The 22494-nt window shown below is 35.2% G+C and overlaps 1 protein-coding gene across 13 annotated transcripts in view; it reads left to right on the forward strand.

Moving 5' to 3' along the window:
• The window catches only part of adgrg6 (adhesion G protein-coupled receptor G6), an 88660-nt gene that overhangs the window by 42097 nt on the left and 24069 nt on the right, over nucleotides 1–22494 (forward strand). For 3 of the 13 annotated variants that reach the window (XM_056481059.1, XM_056481061.1, XM_056481064.1), the window contains 16 exons: nucleotides 1527–1592; nucleotides 4831–4899; nucleotides 5715–5771; nucleotides 5866–5982; nucleotides 6099–6137; nucleotides 8673–8714; nucleotides 13293–13375; nucleotides 13514–13566; nucleotides 13650–13691; nucleotides 14087–14226; nucleotides 15941–16055; nucleotides 16198–16286; nucleotides 16365–16566; nucleotides 18711–18876; nucleotides 19970–20110; nucleotides 20248–20265. In XM_056481059.1, coding sequence (XP_056337034.1) covers nucleotides 1527–1592; nucleotides 4831–4899; nucleotides 5715–5771; nucleotides 5866–5982; nucleotides 6099–6137; nucleotides 8673–8714; nucleotides 13293–13375; nucleotides 13514–13566; nucleotides 13650–13691; nucleotides 14087–14226; nucleotides 15941–16055; nucleotides 16198–16286; nucleotides 16365–16566; nucleotides 18711–18876; nucleotides 19970–20110; nucleotides 20248–20265 — 1439 coding nt within the window. The remainder of the gene's footprint in view (nucleotides 1–1526; nucleotides 1593–4830; nucleotides 4900–5714; nucleotides 5772–5865; nucleotides 5983–6098; nucleotides 6138–8672; nucleotides 8715–13292; nucleotides 13376–13513; nucleotides 13567–13649; nucleotides 13692–14086; nucleotides 14227–15940; nucleotides 16056–16197; nucleotides 16287–16364; nucleotides 16567–18710; nucleotides 18877–19969; nucleotides 20111–20247; nucleotides 20266–22494) is intronic. The other 10 variants (XM_056481062.1, XM_056481063.1, XM_056481066.1 and 7 more) reach the window with 7 other exon arrangements.

Genomic DNA, 22494 nt, shown 5'->3' on the forward strand with positions numbered 1-22494 from the left:
TCATTATTCATGTACTGTTATTGTAAAGTGTTACCCAAAAAGCTTATCCTCAAAGCATAAGCCAGAGTTATATTGTGTTTGAAAAATAATCTTCTTATGCTGGAACTATATAATTATATCATGACGTTACTTGAAGGGGCACATCATCATTAACCCATTTTTAACACGAACTGCGTATGCACGTCCGTCTAGTGCGTTTACACTCAATAACAATAGAAAAGTGTTCTGTCAACATCAACATCCAGTTTAAACACAAGAGTTAATTATTACATATTGAATACATCATTATTCATGTTCTGTTATTGTAAAGTGTTAGCCAAACAACTTGTTTCCAAAGCTCAAGCCAGAGTTATATTGTGTTTGAAAAATAATCTTCAATCTGCTGGAACTGTATAATTATATCATGACTTTACTTGAAGGGGTACATCATCATTAACCTATTTTTAACTACTCATGAACTGCGTATGCATGTCCATCTAATGCGTTTACACTCAATAACAATAGAAAAGTGTTCTGTCTACATTAACAGTTTAAACAGGAGTATTACATCATTAATACATCATTATTCATGTACTGTTATTATAAAGTGTTACCCAAATAACTCAGAGCGTAAGCCAGTTATATTGTGTTTGAAAAATAATCTTCTTCTGCTGGAACAAGTTGAGGTTTGCTTTACGTTTTGAAATTAAAAACCTTCAAAAATATGCAAATTTGGGAACATTGTTTGGGAAAGGCAAACTTTTGGTCTGTCCCGAATGCTCAGACATGCTTTGATGAGGATTTCATTGACTAAAGCTTAACTAATAAATTTGCATCGCAAAGTTTTCCTTTTTATAGAATGTTTGGCTTTCAAATTGTGTTTAAGGTTTGGTGTCACTTCATGAATTCAAGCATGTTGTTTAGACACAGCTTAAGCCTCATGTCAGAAACTAGCGGATGAATCAGACCGATCTGAGGAGCAACATAAGATGCAATTTGGTATTTCACACATCCCTAATGGATTTGTGTTGAGAAAAGGTGGCATTCCTGGGCCTCGATCAAATCAGCTGGCAAAACATTTCTGTCATTCAGCTGTGGCAAATTATTAAATTCCACCTTTGAGTCGTGGCTGATGTTCAAGTTTCTGCATGGACATTTTGAGGTCACATTCCTTTGTCAAAGCCCAGAGGAGTGATGGGAAATCTATGACACTTTTTGCAATCCAGCTCTTGTCCTAAGTTAGACTTGAATTGCTATTTGTGGATCTAAACGAGAGAGAATGAACTCATAAAAAACTGAACGTTTTTTATGATGCTTTGGGAAAGTTTACCTGACCATCTTAAACCTGGTTCAGTTGAAATATTTATAGATATTTTAAAGCATTATATTTCTAGAAATGTATAAGTATGTTTCCATACGTTTTGCCTTTAAATGTTAAAATGCTATGTGTGTTTTCTCATTTCATGAGTCATTTTCATGCTAAACATTTTTCAGTTTCTTTTTTAAAACATTGATTTAAAAATGTCAAATGTGTAAATCTTTCATAGGTACTGCCATAACAACTCTTTCACCAGGAACTGCAGGTTGTGCTTCTCCTGGACTTGGCTGCCCAGGTAGGAAGAAATATCTATATTATATTTTTTCATGCTGAAAACATGTGTTTGTTTCCTGGATAATTAGTTGATCCATTATAAAAGTTTTGGTTACATCAAAGTACCTCTTTTGTGGTATTTTGTGACTTTGCTAATTAAAGATGATATTTTCTCACTATTAACTCACACTCAATGGTTTTATTTTTATTTTTTTCATTCTGCTGAACACAAAATAAGAAATTTTTGTTTTTGTTGGTTACCGTTACCCATTGATATCCAGTGTTGGGAAAAGTTACTTTTAAAAGTAATGCATTGCAATATTGAGTTCCTCCTCAAAAAAGTAACTTGTTGCGTTACTTAGTTACTTTTTATGGAAGTTAGTTGTTACATTACTTTTCAGTTACTTTTGCGTTACTTTCTATTACCTGACTGAGGCTTTACCTCTTTTTAGAACTTCTTTTTTTTCTTTCTTTCTTTTTTAATCAGGGAGCTTTGCAAATAACAACACACTGTATAACCTACACCTTCATTTACCTTTATAAAAAACACATTAAAAAATATTTTAGGATAATGTTGTCTGAGAACTTCCTGACCCCAGAGCTATACATGCCGCATTTACAGATTATTGAAAGTTAAAACAATGTGTTACTACTTTTCTACTATTTGTTTGAATTAAAATCACTGTCCATTGAGGCAATCCCCTTTTCCTTTTCTTCGGTGTGTTCAGAACAATGAACCCATTCTCTCATTGACTGTATGATTTATTGTGACTACTTTCATTTTAATTCAGCAACTTATTTTTTAAAAGCAAATTAATTAAACTAACTACTAAAGTAACTCGCACTACATTTTCAAAATAGTAACTCAAATATTATTACATATTTTTTTAAAGTAAAATGTTACTTTACTTGTTACTTAGAAAAGTAATATTATTACATAACTCACATTACTTGTAATGCATTACCCCCAATACTGTTGATATCCGTAGTCAAATGTCTCCAACATTCTTCAAAATATCTCCTTTTGTATTCAACAGAAGAAAGAAACTCAAATAAATTTGTAAGAAGTGGAGGGTGGGTAAATAATGACAGAATTTTGAATTCCCAAAAATGAAAACCCACCCCTCACTTGTTACATTATTCCTTTGATTCTTATTGTTGCAACTTAAACAGGAATACATGAAAAACTATAATTAATTTGCAACACTTAGACACTTGCAACACTTGTTGGTGAGCATGCAAAACAAAAACAGCTTGCCTTCCTCTCATTAAGACACCACTAAACTGAACTGATGGCCAATAAACATCCATCATCAGCTGGCAACCATGAGAATCCTCAGGCCTCCTGTCTTTAGTAATGTCCATTAAAGGACATCGTCCCATTTGAACAGTTTTGCTTCTTTCCCACCGGTTAGTTTATTGCATGATATTTCTTACCATGTAGTACAAAAATGGCACATTCATGCCTGTAGATCGTTTCAGTGAAGTTAGTTTTCCTGATTTAAAAAAACGTTTGCTATTTTAGTTTTTGTCAAATACTCGCTCATAAACTGAACATGTCAAACGCCTGCATATGTTGTAACAGATGTTACAAAAGTGTGTTTTTGTAAATTTAATGGAGACAACAATAACTGTATCCTGTTCAAAAGTGTGTGTTTAGACCATAAAATGCAGTTGCCATTTATAGTTGAAGTCAAGGGGCTCTACTTTGACGATCCATGCGCAAGGTGCAAAGCGCGCAGGGCGCAAACGCATGAAGGGCGTATCACAATCCACTTTTGCTAATATAAGGATGGAAAAGTACGCATTGCGCCATGGCGTTTGGTCTAAAAGGGTTGAGCTTATTTTCTTAATGAGTTATAGGTGTGTTTTGAGAGTATACCAATCAGTGTCTCATCACCCATTCCCTTTAAGAGTCAGTTGCGTCGCGCCATAGCGCATTTGCTATTTACATGGCGGTCTTTGTAAGTGTAAAAATTGAACCCTTCACTAGAGAGAAAACAGTTAAATAGAGCATCTACAGCGTGAGAATGAGAGATGAGCCCCCTCATTGTTTACTTTCGATTTCACTCTAGTGGATAGGGAAACTTCTTGTAAGAACAGACATCAATTAGCCTATAAATAATTATTTTGTTTGTTAAGCACAAAGATTTGTTTCAAAACTTTTTCTAAATTCAGTTCTAATTTCCAGCAAACGAATAAATGAACAATAATAACGAAGTGTTATATCCAAATACACATGTTATACCCCATATGGTGTAAAACCTGACAGGTGGGCAAATCTAAGCTTGTTTTTAATAAAACAAATATAAATATGCATATAATAAATAATACTGCTAATAATGATACAAAAGCAAATTGTTATGAATAATGCAACAGTCAAAATGCAGCATAGTTTGCTGTTTTTAGTTGAAGACAGAGTCTGAAAATGCCTTCTAAAATATAACGTTTCTATCTCTAAAGTTTGATGAGGCTCTCGTAATTGCCTCCTTGAAATTCCACGTTGTATACATCTGTCTGATTGTCATATTTGAGAGAGGATAAAGGTATAGATGAAGGTATAGACAGAACTGCAGATTTTCACAAATTTTTAGCCCATCATTGAGTCTATATATTTACTTGTGTAAACGTGTGTAAACTTAAATTTATGCAGTTTTTAAATTAATTTCAGCATTATTATTAACAAATATGAAAATGTTCACATGATTTGTTTACAATACAGTTTGTAAAGTAATATTTTCTCTCTTTTGGTTGAAATATTTTATGAGAGACTTGCTTTATTTACCAATTAAGTGGATCTAATTGGATTTGCATTGTAACCATTAAATAAAAGTTAAAAAGGTAATATTTTTCACTTTATATATCAAGATTTTGGTAATGATTCTCCCAAAAACATTCCACATAAATCCACAGATTTTTAACAAAATTCTGCGCACAAATATTTAAAAATGTCCGCAGATTCTGTCTAGTAAGGGAACACCTCTCTTATCAATACATTGTGTGAATTTGTTAACCGCATTGAAACTATCAAGCTCCCACAAATCATCCTTGTTTTCAAGGGATCATTAACTTTGCAAGGTGAATTTTTCTTGTCATAAAATAGTTTCAAGTCATTCTCATTTTTGGTTAATCGCTTGTTTCCATATCCATCTCACCCCACGCTATGCTGTTTAGTTGCTCCATCATTTTTTCTTGCATTTTTGGTTTCCCTCTAACCTTCATTTAATGCCAGTGTGCCCTTCTTCCATCCCTGCCACCAGCAACATTAACTGTTACCATCACATCCATTGCCACCACTAACATCATTCCTACTAATGCAACAACCCACGGTAAGCATTCACCTCTGCCTTTTCATCATTGTGTTCCTTTTGTTTTTATGGGAGAAATGCAATTTGCCTATAATGCAAAACAGGTGGTGGTCAACTCATTTGGAGAACTGCGAAAGTAAGGTTCCATTAAAATCGGAGGATGTTATATTAACGGCAGTGGCCATATTCCAGAATGTTCAGAGACTTTCGAAAGTAGATTTGAAAAAATGCCAATATCAGTGGTTGCTCTGTATGGTGAATCAGCATAATTTTATTTTATATATACACACACACAGACACACACACACACACACACACACACACAAACACACACACACACACACACACACACACACACACACACACACACACACACACACACACACACACACACACATATATATATATATATATATATATATATATATATATATATATATATATGGTTTGTTTGGTTGAAAAGCTATTGTCTGTTGTGTCATTTTTTTACCATTATATTAAAAGTTTGTAGGCTGTATTCATTACTTTTTAAAGTCTTTTTTCTGTATTTTCCTCTTTTATTTCTTCTGTTCTGGCATCTAATAATGTCGGGACAGTGTCTTCATTTAAACAGATGCTAGTTAAGTGAGGAATAGTGTATCCAAAATCAAATTATCCATCCTTATGTTAAGTTATGCCATCTGTTAAACACTTTTCTTCCTTATTATTTCCCCCCCATCATATTCCAAGCCAAATATTTTCAAAAAGTAGATTAAATAAGCTAAACTTTATTTAGCTATCTTAACTTTAGAGATGGATGTATAAAAACTTATTATCTGTCTGATTTTTTTTATCAGCTCTTACTACTACTATTTCACACCCATCTACTTTTAGCATGCCTCTAACCTCAACTGGTAAGCACATTTCTAGGTTTCCTACTGTTTTATATTCTCATTTAATGAGGTATGATAAATGCCCTAATACGTGTGCACGGCTCTGCCTCTTTAGCTCTACTCACACCAACTACCACTGTTAAAACAACAACTACTAGTGCTCATACAGAAACACCAACAGCTACTAGTGCTAAAGCAACAACTACTACTGCTATTGGTAAAACAACCACTGGTAAGCTAACACTTATTGAGTAACAAACTCCTTTTCATTTAGCCATTAATGTGCGTTCGTGCTGTTTTTTATTTACCTACTAACCAAACTTTAAACATGTCTGTGTGTACTATCAGTAGTACCAACTACATCTAACCTGCCACCCATCCACCCTGGTAAGATATCTGTTCTGCAGAAGATTTATTATCAAACCAATTTTATTATGCAAAATGCTTAATCTTGTCTAGAATTTGCCATTATGCTTCCAAGATCTGATTATTTTAATGTATTTACCTTTATTTATTGCTCTGTCATACTTGATGTGACCCTGGACCACAAAAACAATCAGAAATGTCAATTTCAGAAATTGAGATTTATCCCAGCAGACACACAATGTCATAATTCATAAAGATGTGAAATGACGTTGATGTTTTGTTGATTTCAGGTTGTGTTGGAAAGTGACCAAAATCCAACGTCGAGCCAACATCTTAAACCAATGTCATATTGATGTCAAATACTGTTTAGTTTAGTTTAGTTTAGTTGTTTACAGGGTCAATGCACATTAATAAACATTACTGAAAATGGGCCAGAATTAGCCAAGAATGGCTATTTTTCATCTGTAGTCCCCTTACAGAAGGTTAAAAAGTCACAACTAAAATAGAAGCACAGCATAATAACATAGAATACACATATCATTTATAAAATACAATAAAATCAAAAACAGATTGATGGCAGCAGAAGAGGACAAAAAGCCAAAGACAAACAGAACAAATAAGTGTCAACAATACAGTACTAATGCTGACAATGCTGATTTGTCAATAACCAATTTTTAACATTAAACTGAAAAGACGGAAAAGTAAATGATCTTCTAATTGTTGGTGGGATGGAGTTCCATTCCCTACCAGCCTTTACTGACAGTACCAACTGACTGAATTTACTTTTTTTGAGAGCAATAATACAATTCAATTCATTTCACCTTTATTTGTATAGCGCTTTTACAATGTAGATTGTGTCAAAGCAGCTTCACATAAAAGATCATAGTAAATTGAAACAGTGTAGTTCATTTTCCAAAGTTTAAGTTCAGTTCAGTTCAGCTCAGTTCAGTGTGGTTTCATAATCACTACTGAGAGTTCAAACACTGAAAGGCAATCCATCGATGCACAGCTCCACAGATCCCAAACCGTGCAAGCTAGTGGCGAGGAAAAAACTTCACCAATTGGCGAAGGTGAAGAAAAAAACTTCAAGATAACCAGGCTAAGACGGGCACAACCATTTTATCACTGGCCAAACGTTTTGTGCAGAGCTGTAGTCCAAGCCCCGGAGGCTGGAAGCTGGAACTCACTGAATCCCCTCTTACACCACCTCTAGTAGTTTACTGAGCAGTGATTTTAACTTTCACAAACTAATTTAGTGGTGAAGTCTGGTTATGTAAGGTCTTAAACGTTAAACAAATATGTACATATTTAATAACATTTTCCCAACTAAGCAGATTGTATTTCTTTAATATTGAACAATGGTGAAATTGAACTGATTTCTTATCAATGGTTTTTAAGGATTGTTTGTATAATAATTAAAGTGGCTTCAAAGTAGTAATGCTAGCTTGAGACCAAGTGGTTAAACAATAAGTGATATGAGAAATGATCATGGAGTGATAATAGATTAGGGCAGCCTCACATGACATCTGATCACGAATAAATCTAAAATTTGCTAAACTGAATCTGACCCGGTTACAAACCTTTTTAACCTGTGACTTAAATGATAGTTTTGAATTTATCAAAACACCAAGGTTCTTGTACTCAGATACAACTTGTAATCTTTCCCCTGATACAAATACATCTGGTACTACACTTAACCTATCATTCTTAGAAATGAACATACACACTGTTTTAGAGATGCTGACATTTATTTGTCAGGTCTGGCAACCAAAATCCAATGTCTGATAGACGTCATATTGGTAATGTCCACACAACGTCAAGCTTAGACGTTGATATTTTGTTGTTTTTAGGTTGCGTCGGAATGTAAATAAAATGTAATGTCTGTCCGATGTCCATTGATGTTGGCCTGATGTTCTGACGTCAACACGATTTTCTTTTCCAATCAAAATGCAACATCCCAAGACGTTGGGGTACAACGTCAATCATGTAGATGCCCTGTGCCTGCTGGGATACATCACCTGAAAGCTGTATATATAGGCTTTACATTGATGCATGGTTTGTTAGAACATGATAATATTTGGCTATTGAAAATCTGAAATCTTGAGGGTTAAAAAAAACAACAACACTGAGAAAAAAGCCTTTAAATTGTTTCGATATATCCACAGTGATATAATTCACAAAATATATTTTATTAAAATAACTTTAACTTGATATTCTAATTATTTTGGAAATAATTATATACCTAATAATTATGACCTATACAGTGTAGATTTGACATGTACATTGCAACTTAAGACTTAAGTTTTGTCCTCCAGGGTGACAAATATATGAAAAATCTTTGTAGCATTTAGAATATTGAACTGGATGAAATAGGGAAACAGGCTTGACAGATATATTTAATAGGTCAAAAAAGAAGTATACAATTAAACAAATATAAATAGAAGAATAATTGCATGCTGTTATATGGGTCTTGTTTCGTGTATCTCAAGCTTTTACTGTGTTTGTTTGATTACCCAAACCATCCACCATTCACTTAATCCATTCCCTCATCTGCAGCTGCTGCTACTAACTCACCTCTGTCCATCCGCAAAACCAATGGTAAGCCAAACCTGTTATCTCACGTTACACATGGCCTGCTTCTGCTTACCAGGGGATGCTACTGTTGCTTTTTCTGAAGGGGAAAAGGAATTAAACAATTGGTTTATTGCTTGGAAATTTTCCGGGTGCAAATGAAAGGAGCCATACTGTACTTTTACTTAATTAGGTTTTATATACAGTACTTACCTAAAAGGATGTTAAGAATTAACTGGATGTATAAATACTATGGATACTATAATAAATCTATCGTAGCATGTATCTGTTTTTTTCTTGTTTCAAGTCAGAACTACTCTCTTCTCTTTCATTGCATATTATTAAATTTTCTAAATCTATTCAGTTCAAAATCGTTCCTGGCAGTGCATTATTTAATATAATTTATCATTTATATTCATAGTCCCTTACCTTCACTGCCAGTTCATTTAGAGCAATGAATTAATGGCTCATTTATGATTGTAATATTATCTTTCTACATTCCCTTATGTTTCAACATCAATATTGCTTCCAGACAGACTTCCTGAAATCCTTAACCTATGTTTCTGCTGTAAACCTTTCTTATTTCTTTATTTACACTAGTCCTCACTTAGGTGTTACCCTTTGGATTATGTTTGTGCGTTATCTATTTCAAACAATCCCTGTGTTAACTTCTGTATTGTGTCTGCAATTAATTTTCCTGTATACTGTTGTGTTTTGTAATGTTGTGTGTCTGCAAAGATAAGTAATAGCCTGCTCTGACCTCTTCATTTTTTATATCTGCAAAGATAAATAATAGCCTGCTCTGACCTCTTCATTTTTACCAAATCCGGGATCCTCTGCTAAATACTTGAGCTGGGGCAGAAAAAGAGAGGGCTGCATTTTTGTGGTCACTACTGCGGTTTACTCCTCACGCTGAGACTCCATCCACTAGCTCTCCCCTCGCTAGGCCTCTTGTTGCTCCTGCACCCCGGGGGCCCAAAACATCACTCGGCTTCATCTCCACACCCCTCATCTGGCCCGTGAGGAAGAAAGTAGAAGCTGCCGTCACTCGGCCACACAAACGTCCCGTCATCCATCTGACCAAGCCGCCTTCCCAACCGACAATAAGCATGACTAATGAATCCCACTGGCTGAAAACATCCACAATGACCTCCGTTGCCAAGAAAACAGACTCTACAATCATGAGGCCGGCCTATTCCCAGGTGAACCCTCCATGGCAACCAGACGCTCACAATCAGACTGAAGACTTTGAGTCTTTCCAGGTGGCATCACTCAGTAATCGTAAGAATAAGCCACTAGCTCCCCAAGTGGTTGTGAGTGACAGTGACAAAAACCTCACAGAGATACTCGATTACCCATCTGGTTTTGGCCCAGAGGCGTTTTTTTATGACATCGACTTGGATGATGATGATGTCTTCAGCCTGTTTGACTTTGATTCAACCTACTCCCTGGATGAAAGCTTGGCCCCTGCCACCCCCCACAACATGTCTTTCCTAGAAATAGAAAGTGTGCCTACTGTCAACACTACAAGTTTTGGACCGGTGAGACAGGCTGTTAGCAAACAGGAACATTTAGAAAGTCACTCAGACCTTAGTTTACCCTGGGCTATGTCAGAGTTGGCACAGGTCTCAGAGCAGCAGGAGACAGACAGCAGCTGGACACTTATCCCTTCTTCCGCCATGAGTCCGGGAGTAACAGGTGTGCAAATGATCCAGTCTGAGCTCAAGAGTCTCCCTGGCCAAACAGCAGCACCGCCAGAGTGGTCGCCCACACACCTTGTGGATATAAAGTTAACAAGCACTTTGTCCTGGGGCCTGTTGAAGGAAACTGCCACCAAGGACACCTTAAAAGATGTGCAACATGATCAGAAAAAGTCCACAATGGTTACACATGACCAGATGGAAACTTCAGCAAAAGGTTACAGCAGGACAAACTTGTCAGAAACTGATTATAGTCTCACCGATACCACCCCTTCTCTTTTTTCATCAGCCTCCCAACAGAGCTCTTTCGACTATCTCCCCAATCATACTATTTTACTCATAGAGCCTTTGGCAGCGAGCCCTCTCACTCCTCAAGGCAGCTATACCCTCACAACAGAGACACTTGTTATCTCCTCTCTCTCCCCCTCTCATATTGTTGAACCAGTGGCTGAACTGCTTATGGATTCAACCCACAGCGCTGCCACTCTTATTGAGCCTCAGAGTTCAATGCCTACTGAAGGGGTTCAAAGTGACTCCTTAATGACACAGGCCATCAGACCCAGTCCGTTGTCTTCTTTGCCGCACACTGATGTTTTCCCATCTCTGACACCTGGCTCAGCCCAAACTCTCTTTATCTCGGATCCCAAAAACAACACTGACCTGGTTTTACCCTCAATGAACAATCAGTTTATCCTCTCTGAAAACCCTCAAGTCGTTCACTCTAGCCAATTCCCAAATTCTAGGGTTTTCACTTTGTATCCGAGCATCGCAGGTGGCATATCTACGTCAGTAGACGGCAGCTGGTCCAAATTAAATTCACCTTTGGTGCTGGAGCCGTCGCTTATACACAGATTGCCAGAGACCCTTTTCAGAGGCTTAAGCAGGCAAGGCGATGTTAATCCTTCAGAGGTTGATCTGAGGGACTTGTCACATATGACTCATATTTCTGTCAGTGCTAGTTCCGAATTACCAAACAGTTCTGCAGTGGCCCTGACAGATGAACAGAGAGGCTCTCAGTCTTGGCCCGTTACTTCAGATGCCCAAAAGAAAGCAGAGAGGATTGATATATCTCCCAGTTTGCCCTCCCTTGACATTTTGGACACAGAACATAGCATGGTCACATCGACATGGTCAGCCAACACCACAGCTGACAGGGAAAGTTCCCAAATTTCATCAACTGAAATATTTCCCTCACATTTCCTCAATTCAATAAGAAACCATAGACCAGATGAGGCCTCACCTTATGAAACCAAATTCAGATATCAGTCAGAGACAATGGACATTTCTAACTTCATAGAACCAGGCAATATCTTTCCTTCTCAGTCTAAAGAGGAGGTTTACCATGATAGATTTATTATTTCTAACGCAAACAGTCGAATAAGAAGTACAACCCACAAAAACATTGAAGCCACCCCTACCACACAGCCCTTGAAAACAACTCTGAATAACCCAGATGTCTCTAAGTCATTTAAGAAAAAGCAGATTTCAAACACTATTCAAGACTATGAAATGTTTAGAACAGATATGCACACATTTGAATCATTCCACACTCAACCTCCTTTGCAAATAACCATGACTTATGCAGATCTGTCATCTCATACACAACCAAACACTCCTCTTCATCAATTTCACACCTCTATAAGCAGCATCCCATCAGTACTTGAATTGACTGCCTCCATTTCAGTCTTTCAACCATCCAAATCAATAGACATCTCAAGCAGCTACAGTGAAGACCTGCTGGACGCTAAACATGTCCACTCTTCAACAACAAAGTGGCCATTTTGGGCCAAGAATGAATCAGCAAACCCCTCCAGCCACAGCCACAATGTGCTCGTTGTTCAACCCGCCACCACAGATACCAAGACGCATCCGACTCCAGCTATTGACGACCAGCCTTTTGTCCCAACAAATGGCACAGCCGACACCCCAGCAAACGGAGTCATCCCAAGTTTTGGCTCGGTGCACGCTGGTGCCACCAATGGGACCACTACAGACCCCCATGAACTGGCCCCATGTCCATGTAAAGCTCCCTTTCATATTACATGTCTGTGTGGACTTTCAGCCGGGAACAGTATGTTTTCCAATAACGATCTAGACCTTAGAAAGAGAAATAGTTTCTTTTATTACTGAATCCTGACTTTCTGAGCAAGTGAATGAATCGTAGAATGATGGTTACCCAATTCTGGGGGAAAATTGGGGTCTTCTTGCTGTGCAGATTTTAATTTTTGATTCTATTTGATTTACTAGAGTATTTTAACCATAGCCAGTTCTAACAATCATTGATTTTCAGCCCTCTTAATGTACTGATTTGCTCACTCAGATCGAGTGCATAGCTCTCTTGTAATTATCCAGATTTATATCATTCTTCCTTCTTAGGAGACTGCCATATTTAATCATTTATTTCACGTTGACCATTTTAGTTTTACTTCAAGAAGGATTTGCTCTCTGACAATTTTACGAGAGACTCCTTGTGTGGATTGAGTACAGTGTGCTATCTTAAGAAGCTGTCTCATATTTTCAATTTGTGAAGTTAGTTTTTGAAATGTTATTATATCTGGAGTCTCCTAAGAAAGCCTTGGCATGGTGTAGTACTGCATCATAAAGTAGTCCAGCACTAACAACTCAAGATACGTGAGAGCCATCTTGTGATAGAAGTGCAGCATAGCAGTAGCTCTCAAAATGCATTGCTTCATGTACCAAGAATGTAATTAATGGCAAATCCTCTATACTGAACTTGTTTTTATAAGACTTTGGGTTGATTCGATTTAGAAGATTGATTTGAAGATTACATTTTTTTTGGTAATTACCAAGAAATAGACTACTGCTATGCATCACAGAAATAAAGCAAATGAAATAAATACTGTTTTTGATGTGTAATTAAAAATACCTTCATCTCCTATTACAGAGGATATTTTCTACAGATCATCCCTTGTGGTTACTGATGAACAAACTCCAGATAGAGATGTTACAGCAATGTTATCTCAATGGGTATATTTTTTATACTTTTGTTATCTATTTGTTTGCCTTTACTGTTAAATGCATTTTAAATGGGTGTTATAAAGCTAATGAAAATTATTATACACTTTGTAAAATGCATTCATTAACTTGTTTTCTAATGTTTTACAGCTCAATCAGACATTTCAGAACTGGATGTACAGAGTTTATGTTGATGGTGTCAGGTATTGTTGTTTTTTAAATTAAATTATATCAGTAAACATTAATTTTTCCTTTAACTAATGATTTTTACAATTTGATTTTTTAGTCTTCAGCTTAGCACTGTTCCGTCAAGGACCGCAACCACACGGTAAAACATTTCAGACTATTTATTTTTATTTTTACTAAAAAATATATTTCATTAGCCCATTTGGTAACACATTATTTTGATGGTCCATTTGAGTGTTAGTAGACTGTCTGCTTAATATCTGTTGGTACTGCTCCTTCAAAAGACATTTAACTGACTATAAGAAACTTATTTGAAGTACATGTCAACTCACACTAACCCTAACCCCAACCTAACAGTCTACTTGTAATCTAATGAGAATTAGTTGGCATGTAGATGCAATGTAACTTAAATTCAATAAACAGAACATCAAAATAAAGTGTGACCGCCTATTTATATGCACATTCATTTATTTTTACTAATCTATGGGCCTCCTAATTGATTTTTTTGTTGTTGATATGAAATTGCATTTTTCACAGACAAACCTACCTGGCGCTGCTGGTGTATAAGAATACCACTGATGTGAATCTGGCTGAGGTGGAGATTGAGAGCATGCTGAGAAGTGCCCCTGCAATTGGAAATGGCTTGACTTTAGACAGTGTTACCGTGAACTTAATGGGTATGGCATGCTTTACAGTGACAATTCAGTAACCATGAATGTTATGTGTTATCGCTTGCATATTGTTTAAAAAAAGTGATATTTTTAATGTTTTAATCAATATTATTGAATACAAGTGAATATTACTGATCTCTTCTTGGTTTAGATATTTTTTATTGATTTTCAATTTTCAAATGAGAAACAACAACAATACAAACCCCATACCCATACCAACCCAACAGCGGGATAGCGCTCACTTTAGCCAAAAATAAACAAATATGCAATTGTACATGTACGTTTAAATACAAATACAAGGAAATAAAAAAAGGAAATAATAATATTCTTCTTAAATATAGGTGATGTTGTATTTGTCTTGATACCTATCAGGGTGAATTTTCTAGTCATTAAAGCTGAAATATACAGTGCTCAGCATAAATGAGTATAACCCATTGTGAAGATGAATATTTCTATCCATTTCTCAGTGAATATAAGCAATGTATTTTGGTGCATTTAAACAAAACAGATTTATTACAGATATATTTATTAAAATAATGTGTTAGTCACCGAGCATATTTAGAAATTGAAAGATAATACAGTTAAATTCAAGCAAAATATCAAAAAACAACTGACAACCAACAAAATGTTTCAATTTTTTTGGCTTTTCCTGTTTTTTCCTCTTTTCATAAAATTTGTATGTAATATTTTTCTTTTACATAAATTTGGGTGTACTAGTTTTTGGGTGTTATCATAAGTTATCTTGTTAGATTAACTCCGGATTTGGCTTCAGTACTAACTAATCTAATGTGTATGCACAATTATAATATTGTATAGCTTCCTATTAAAAATATGAATTTTATAGATGGATTTGTGAGGGGTGTATATATATATATATATATATATATATATATATATATATATATATATATATATATATATATATATATATATATATATATATATATATATATATATACATATACATATATATATATATATATATATATATATATATATATATATATATATATATATATATACATATACATATATATATATATATATATATATATATATATATATATATATATATATATATACATACATATATATATATATATATATATATATATATATATATATATATATATATATATATATATATATATATATATATATATATATAGCCCTCCTGAATTATTAGCTCCCCTGTTTATTTTTCCCCAATTTCTGTTTAACAGAGAGAAGATTTTTTTAACACATTTCTAAACATAATAGTTTTAATAACTCATTTCTAATAACTGATTTATTTTATCTTTGCCATGATGACAGTACATAATATTTTACTAGATATTTTTCAAGACACTTCTATACAACTTAGGACATTTAAAGGCTTAACTAAGTTAATTAGGTTAACTTGGCTAATTAGGGTAATGAATGAGTGTGTATGGATGTTTCCCAGTACTGGGTTTCTCCTAAAAAGGTATCCGCTTTGTAAAACATATACTGGATAAGTTGGTGGATAAGTGACCCCTGATGAATAAAGGGACTAAGCCTGGACTTATCTTACCAAACTTAAATACATCATATATATATAGACTGCATCATACAGCATATCATGTTCAAGTCTGAATTCAAAAAGTGGGTTGTAGCCTAAATGATCAAACCTTAAAAGTGCTAAAATGTCACAATGGGCCAACAACATTTCTAACTAAATGCAGTTTCGGCTTTTCCTCAGAAAATTGCCAGGCAGATGAGTTCCCAGTCCACTATAGATGGCCAGAGAGCAGACCCACCGTCACCCAGTATGTCCCCTGTTTCCCTTACAAAGATCGAAACGCATCCAGAACTTGGTGAGTAGATGTTGATATATTCTCATGTAGATGTAAATAGGAATAATCTACTAACTGAAGCATTACATTCAGTTATTATGTTTTAGCAGCTGTGCTCCAGTAATCAGTTCAATATTTTGTATTGGTTTTTTTCTCTCTTAAGCATGATTAACCAGGATAATTATACATCATTTTGGGCCCTGCCTGACCGTGGAAACTGCACTAATATAACCAGCATTACTGTTTCACAAGGTTGGATCTGAATGCACATTTTACACATGGCTCTGAAATCAAAACTGACCTTATTAATGCTTAGTTTAAATCCAACAGAGAATGCGATGGATGTGGCTGTGCAGCTTGCGGATATCAGCAATAATGGGCTGTCCAAGGAGGAACTGACACAAGTTGTTACCAAAGTGATGGAGCTGGTGAACATAGCCAAAATCAACGCCACCCTGGCCAGCACTGTGGTCACCATCATTTCTAACGTCATGGTCAGCTCAGAGGATGCCCAGAAGGATGCCTCAGAAACGTATGTTTAAATTTGTAGGACTTGCCATTGTAGATGGTGTATTCTGAGGAATTTTTGTACCCCTTGGTTTCAAGTGTGGTCCTGAAAAATATACATTTCAAGGGCTATCTAGACCTTCCCCTTAGCCATACGCCTTCAAGCTAAAGAGAATTGGGACACCCCTACCCCTTCATGTGAACATGCAAAATGATAGGTAAGGGAAACGGCTAAGGGGTAGAAGTAAGCCTTGGGTTTCCTATCATCTTCTATGCAAATTATTCAAGAACACTTTATTTTGATGGTCTCCTTTAGAAATTGTGTTGACTGGCAGACTTTTTTATGGACTCTCAATGGCCGTTCAACTGATGCAAGTACATCAATATATTCTTCTAACCCTGACAATGTACTAAATTCTCATGGGAGTTGAAATAATGGTAATATTATATCTAAAGCTGGGGTTCCTAGAGATCTACCATCCTGCAGATTTCAGCTCCAACCCTGATCAAACACACCTGAACTAAGTAATTAGGACCTAAACAGTACTTGATAATTACAGGCAGGTGAGTTTGATCAGGGTTGGAGCTGAAATCTGCAGGAAGGGAGATCTCTAGGAACGGGGTTGGTTACCCCTGGTCTAAAGGGAGCCATAAAAACAAAAAGGTCTGTCCAATTATTCCTTTATTTTTGGTTTTAGATGTTTATTTTGCTAGCTGGTTTATTTTGGTATATCACATTTTTTATGTCACTCTTTGGTCTCAGTTTAAAACAAGTGTTTATCATATTAGAAAATTGCTATATTACTTGTTTTTCTGAAGGATGTTGTTGTTATGGCTTACTACCGCAGATCTTTAATTATAATTTAGTAGTTCTAAAAATATTTCAGAAGAAAGCCAGAGGAGAACATTTGTGCATAGTGATGGGGAAATGAAGCTTTCTGAACCAGTGGGACCGTTCGACTCAATTTTATCGGAAAAATGTTCGCTACTTAAAGCTTTCCAAATCAGAGCTCGATGAGGACTCAGAGCTCTGCTTTATAAAGTATTGGGAAAGCACTGTGTTGCAAAAATGTAAAACGTTCACATCTGACCAACTCTTTCATGTAGTAATACAACAATACTAATATAAACAAATTACTGTAGTTTTTTGAACATATAAGGTATGTTACATTACAGCACAGACAACTGTAAAATCCAAGGTATTTACGTTAATTATATTCCAGCTGATTCTGGTGATTCCTGCATGGGATGGGAACGCTCTAGAGAGGGGCTATGGGAGTGAGGCTTTTTGCTCTGCACTTGCCAGCTGGCCTCCGACATACTACAGCATGCAGTGGCCTTTTAAAAAAAATAGTTGTAAATATAACCCTAATACACTTTAGTATGGTTCAGAAGCTTAAATTTGCATTGTAATTTAGTTGAATTACTGGTGCGTGGGACCGGTGCAGTGCTTTGAAACAGCAGAAATGTATGTAATCGACGCCTAATCTCGTGCTATATACTTTACTAACCCACAACGGTGTTTAAACCTTTGAATCAAAATTCGAAGCAGTCATGTGGGCATAGGCGAAAATGATGCTTCGGACAGATCACATGATTCTGGCAATACAAATTAAGCTCCGGTACACTGCTTCACTGCGAGATGTATCATTTTTTGATACATGCTTCGAAGCCTCCGTGCACAATGTCACATCACTAGTGTTTCATTTCTCAGTCAATATCTATTTTTAACAAACTGACTGAGGCAATGATTTAATTAGCCATTCATATGGCTCAATTGCTTTATTTCAGCCTATTAAATGAATTGTTTAAGTTAATGTTTCAGCAAATCACTTATAAAAGACATAGTTCACACTAAACTGAATATTCTGTCATCATTTACTCAACTAATTCAACAAAATAAAGAAACTCGTAGAGATTTGGAACTAGTAAATGATGAGTAAATGATGACAGAACTTTCAGTTTTGAGTAAACTATCCATTTAAGACAGCAACTTGTTGCTACTTCCTGGCTCTTTTAGGGTGCTTCTTTTATTATATCCTTATTATATTATATTGTCTGACTCAATCTGAAATGTCTGTATCATATTAATCTGAGTCTTGTATTTTCAATCAAAAAGTTTTCAATATTTAACTGATTAAAATATAATCATCATGTGTCTTGGTACAGAGCTCTCAAAGCAGTGGATGAACTGGTGCAGAAGATTGAGTTTGATGGACCCTCACTGACCATCTCGTCCAAAAATCTGGTTGTAGGAGTTTCTGCTCTCGACACAAGCAATTTTAACGGCAGCACTTTAAGTGCCTTTATAGCCACAAACACAACAGACCCTCAGGTAAATGCCTCTCACACACATTTGTGAGTGTGTTCCTGCTCAATTGGGTGCATTTTTGGTTTATATGTAAATATGCATTAGGGATAAATGTTGCTTAAGACTTCCTTAAGTGGGCTGCCCAAACATTTTAGCTGTCTTTTTGCTGCCCAAACATGTTACATGTAAAGTTTTAAAGTGATTTTCAGCGATTAAAGCAGTGTAATGAGAGGTGACATGTATGGACTGTGCCCACCCATTGATTAAGAGCCAGCAGTTCCTGGAAAGTCTGTGGGAGGAAAAAGCAACATTGTAGAGTGACTCAGAAAGTGACACATTTTCTCTATTCTCAGATACTCCAATGAGAATGTATATTTTTAAAGAGAATTGTCTGTGATTTCATGATTTCAACACTAAATTGTTGTATTTAGGGATGTTTTTGTATGCACTTAGAGTTTTAAATCAGTCATTAAAATTTTAAGGTGTTTTTAAAGAATTAAATATGCAAGCGGTCCAAAGACATGAGGTATAGGTGAACTGAATACACTAAATAGTGTATGTGTGTGAATGTGAGAGTGTATGGGTGTTTCCCAGTATTGGGTTGCGGATGGAAGGGCATCCACTGCGTAAAACATATGCTGAATAAGTTGGCGGTTCATTCCACTGTGGTGACCCCTGATAAATAAAATGACTAAGCCGAAGGAAAAATGAATGATTTAATAAATGTGCAAGCATAACAACAATTTAAATATCACCTGAAGGTTTTTGGGAAGCCTTTTCTTATTATTTCTTTAGGGAAACATAATATTTTTACAGCCAGATGCTTTTTCAGTCTATTTTTTTTACCTTGAGGTCTTTTGATTGATTCTGGCAGAGGGCGCATTAAGTTCTTCAGATGCAGTCAACTCTCCTCTGCTTTTTTGTTTACGTCCATGTAGCTCTTATAGCTTGGAAAACACACCAAGGAGATGTTATCATTGTTACAGAAACTTGTTACAGAAACTGAGTACATGGCTGTGTTTGTTACTCATGAACTGCTCCCCCATTCCATGCGTGATCATTTATTTAACTATTTTGACAAATATTATCATGACATCAAGTATTGTTTTCTCCACAGATTGATTTTGACTCAGAGGCGCATAATGCATTGGCTGTGGTCACTCTGCCTCCCACGCTGCTGCAAAACCTGAGTCTTTCACAAATTGAGAAAGTGTCCAGAATCAACTTCATGTTCTTTGGCAGGACGGGGCTCTTTCAAGTGAGCATCAAGTTTTTTCTTTCTCTCTAAACACCATTTTTGATGTATTTTATGGTTCCTTCACTTAAAAATGGCCGTATGGGGGGCTGAAGAACAAAATAAAATTGACAGTTCTGATTGATATTTTTTGTCACTAGCTCTTTGGATCATTGATGGTATGTTAATTTATGTCTGGATGTTTTCTGTCAGTACTGAATAAACTAACTTCCCAGAATGTAGTCAACATTAAAATTCTGTTAACACAGGCTACGTTTACATGGACTTCAGTAATCTAATTATTTTCCTTTTATTGAATAAGACAATATTATAACAAGGGTTGTTTACGTGATTTGTTTTTACATATTATAGTTTGTAGATCGATTAATGGCATGTCCTTATGTTCCCACACTGTGAAATCCAGTGAAATTAATTCAATGAAATTAATTCCTCTGACCTTAATAAAAACAAGTTATGTGAACTCAAAAAAATTTGTATTAGACAACTTAAACTGCATGGGTTAATCATGCAGATTTCTACCATGCTTTGTTTCAGACTAAAAAATAAATGTAAAAAGTATTGTGTATTTCTTTAACACAGTTAACATAGGGAGATATGATTTAGACTTTAATGTTGTGTTATGTTGAAGTTTACAGAGGTTTCTGTAAAAATATAGTTGTAAAACGGTACTAAATCAGATTACAGTTTCATTTAAGTCAACAAAACTTAAAAGGACTAAGTAAATGACACTTAGTATAAGTGAGGAATATTTTTCATATATTACTAAGAAATTAATACTTAATTATTCAAAAAGAATATCTCAACTTTGAAAATCTGTATTTAATAAAAAAAAAACTTAATGGAACCTTGGGTAATTAATTAATGTGAAGTGTACTTAAAGTTTTTCAGTAGAAAAAAGTTCAAAGATGTTCAATATGACCACCTCCAGACACTCGAGTGACATCAACTCATTAATGCATTTTGATTCACACTGTACAATAAAGTTCAAATTACTTCATTGAATTAAGTGAATTAATTAATGAATTATTGAGTTCGTACAATTCAGTAAGAACACTTAACAAACTTATATTTACAGTGCATGTTTCACCATCCATATCAACAGTTTGTTATGGTACCATATAGGGTTTTGGGTGTTAAATTAGTAATTTTCCCTCTTGAAGAATTTGACAAAGTCTTACACAACACTAATATAGTGATTAATGTGCGTATAGGTTTTTACACTGCAATTCAGTAATGCACCTAAAATAGCAAAACTTCACATCTTAATTCGATTTCTGTTTACTTCTAGCATGATTTACGCTAAACTGGATTAAAGTTACCAGAGATCACTGTTTACATGGTAGATTCTTGATCAGTCTTAATATTATTCATAGTCTTACTTGTGTTAATATCAGAATATTGTTGTCCATGTAAACATACTGCCTACAGTATGTAAACATATTGCCCTTTGTGTTGTGTTTTGCATTGTTTCACATTGGTACACCTCCCTGTTCTCAGTGCCACAACTCATTTATCACCATGATTACCCTTGTTATTTGCCATAATAATAATAATAATATATCTCCTCCCCCTCATTTCCTTGTTAGCCTTTTTGCCCTTTTGTATTTAAATCTATACGTTTAATTTGATCATTTTAATACAATATTGATGCATATAATGCATCATATACTTTAGGGCAATGGCTTTCAATCAAGCTTGATTTTTGGCCCTGTAAGAATAGGATTTTATCTACAGCGTAGTTCAACTGTAAATCAGCCAAATGGCTTAAGTTATCAGTACAGTATGATGGTAAAAAACTGTACATTTCTAGTCAAACCATCCCTCTGCATTCTTATACCAAAAACAAAAATAAGGGCAGCATTAATAGCTAAAAATGTGGGAGAGCGTTGATATTATGTGATTGTATTGTATTGCAATATGGAGCAATTAAGGGTTGATGTTTAATCAAAAGTAATTCACAAATACTTGAAAATGAAATGATTTAATGACAATAACTTGCAAAATAACTGTATAAAATGATTAAACATGAAATTCTAAAAACATATGAAATAAAATGTACCCAGCTTAAATGTAAAATAAAGTTACCTGAGAGAGAGAGGGAGAGGGAGAGACAGCGGGAGAGAGAGTGGCAGTAAAAGAGACAGGGCAAAATTTACCACATATTTTGTATCTTTTTCTTGACCATGTGACCAAAGCCCTAATACTCAGACATGACTAGAGCCAGACAGAATCTGCAGACATTTTTTGCTATTTCTGCTGAGAATTTTCTTAAAAATCTGCGGATTTATTCAGAATGATTTTGGGAGTATCATAACTAAAAACTTAATATATGAAATAAAAAATAACACATTTTTAACTTGTATTTAATGTTTACAATGCAAATCCAA

Source organism: Danio aesculapii, chromosome 20 (genome assembly GCF_903798145.1).
Source record: "Danio aesculapii chromosome 20, fDanAes4.1, whole genome shotgun sequence".
Taxonomy (NCBI): Eukaryota; Metazoa; Chordata; class Actinopteri; order Cypriniformes; family Danionidae; genus Danio; species Danio aesculapii.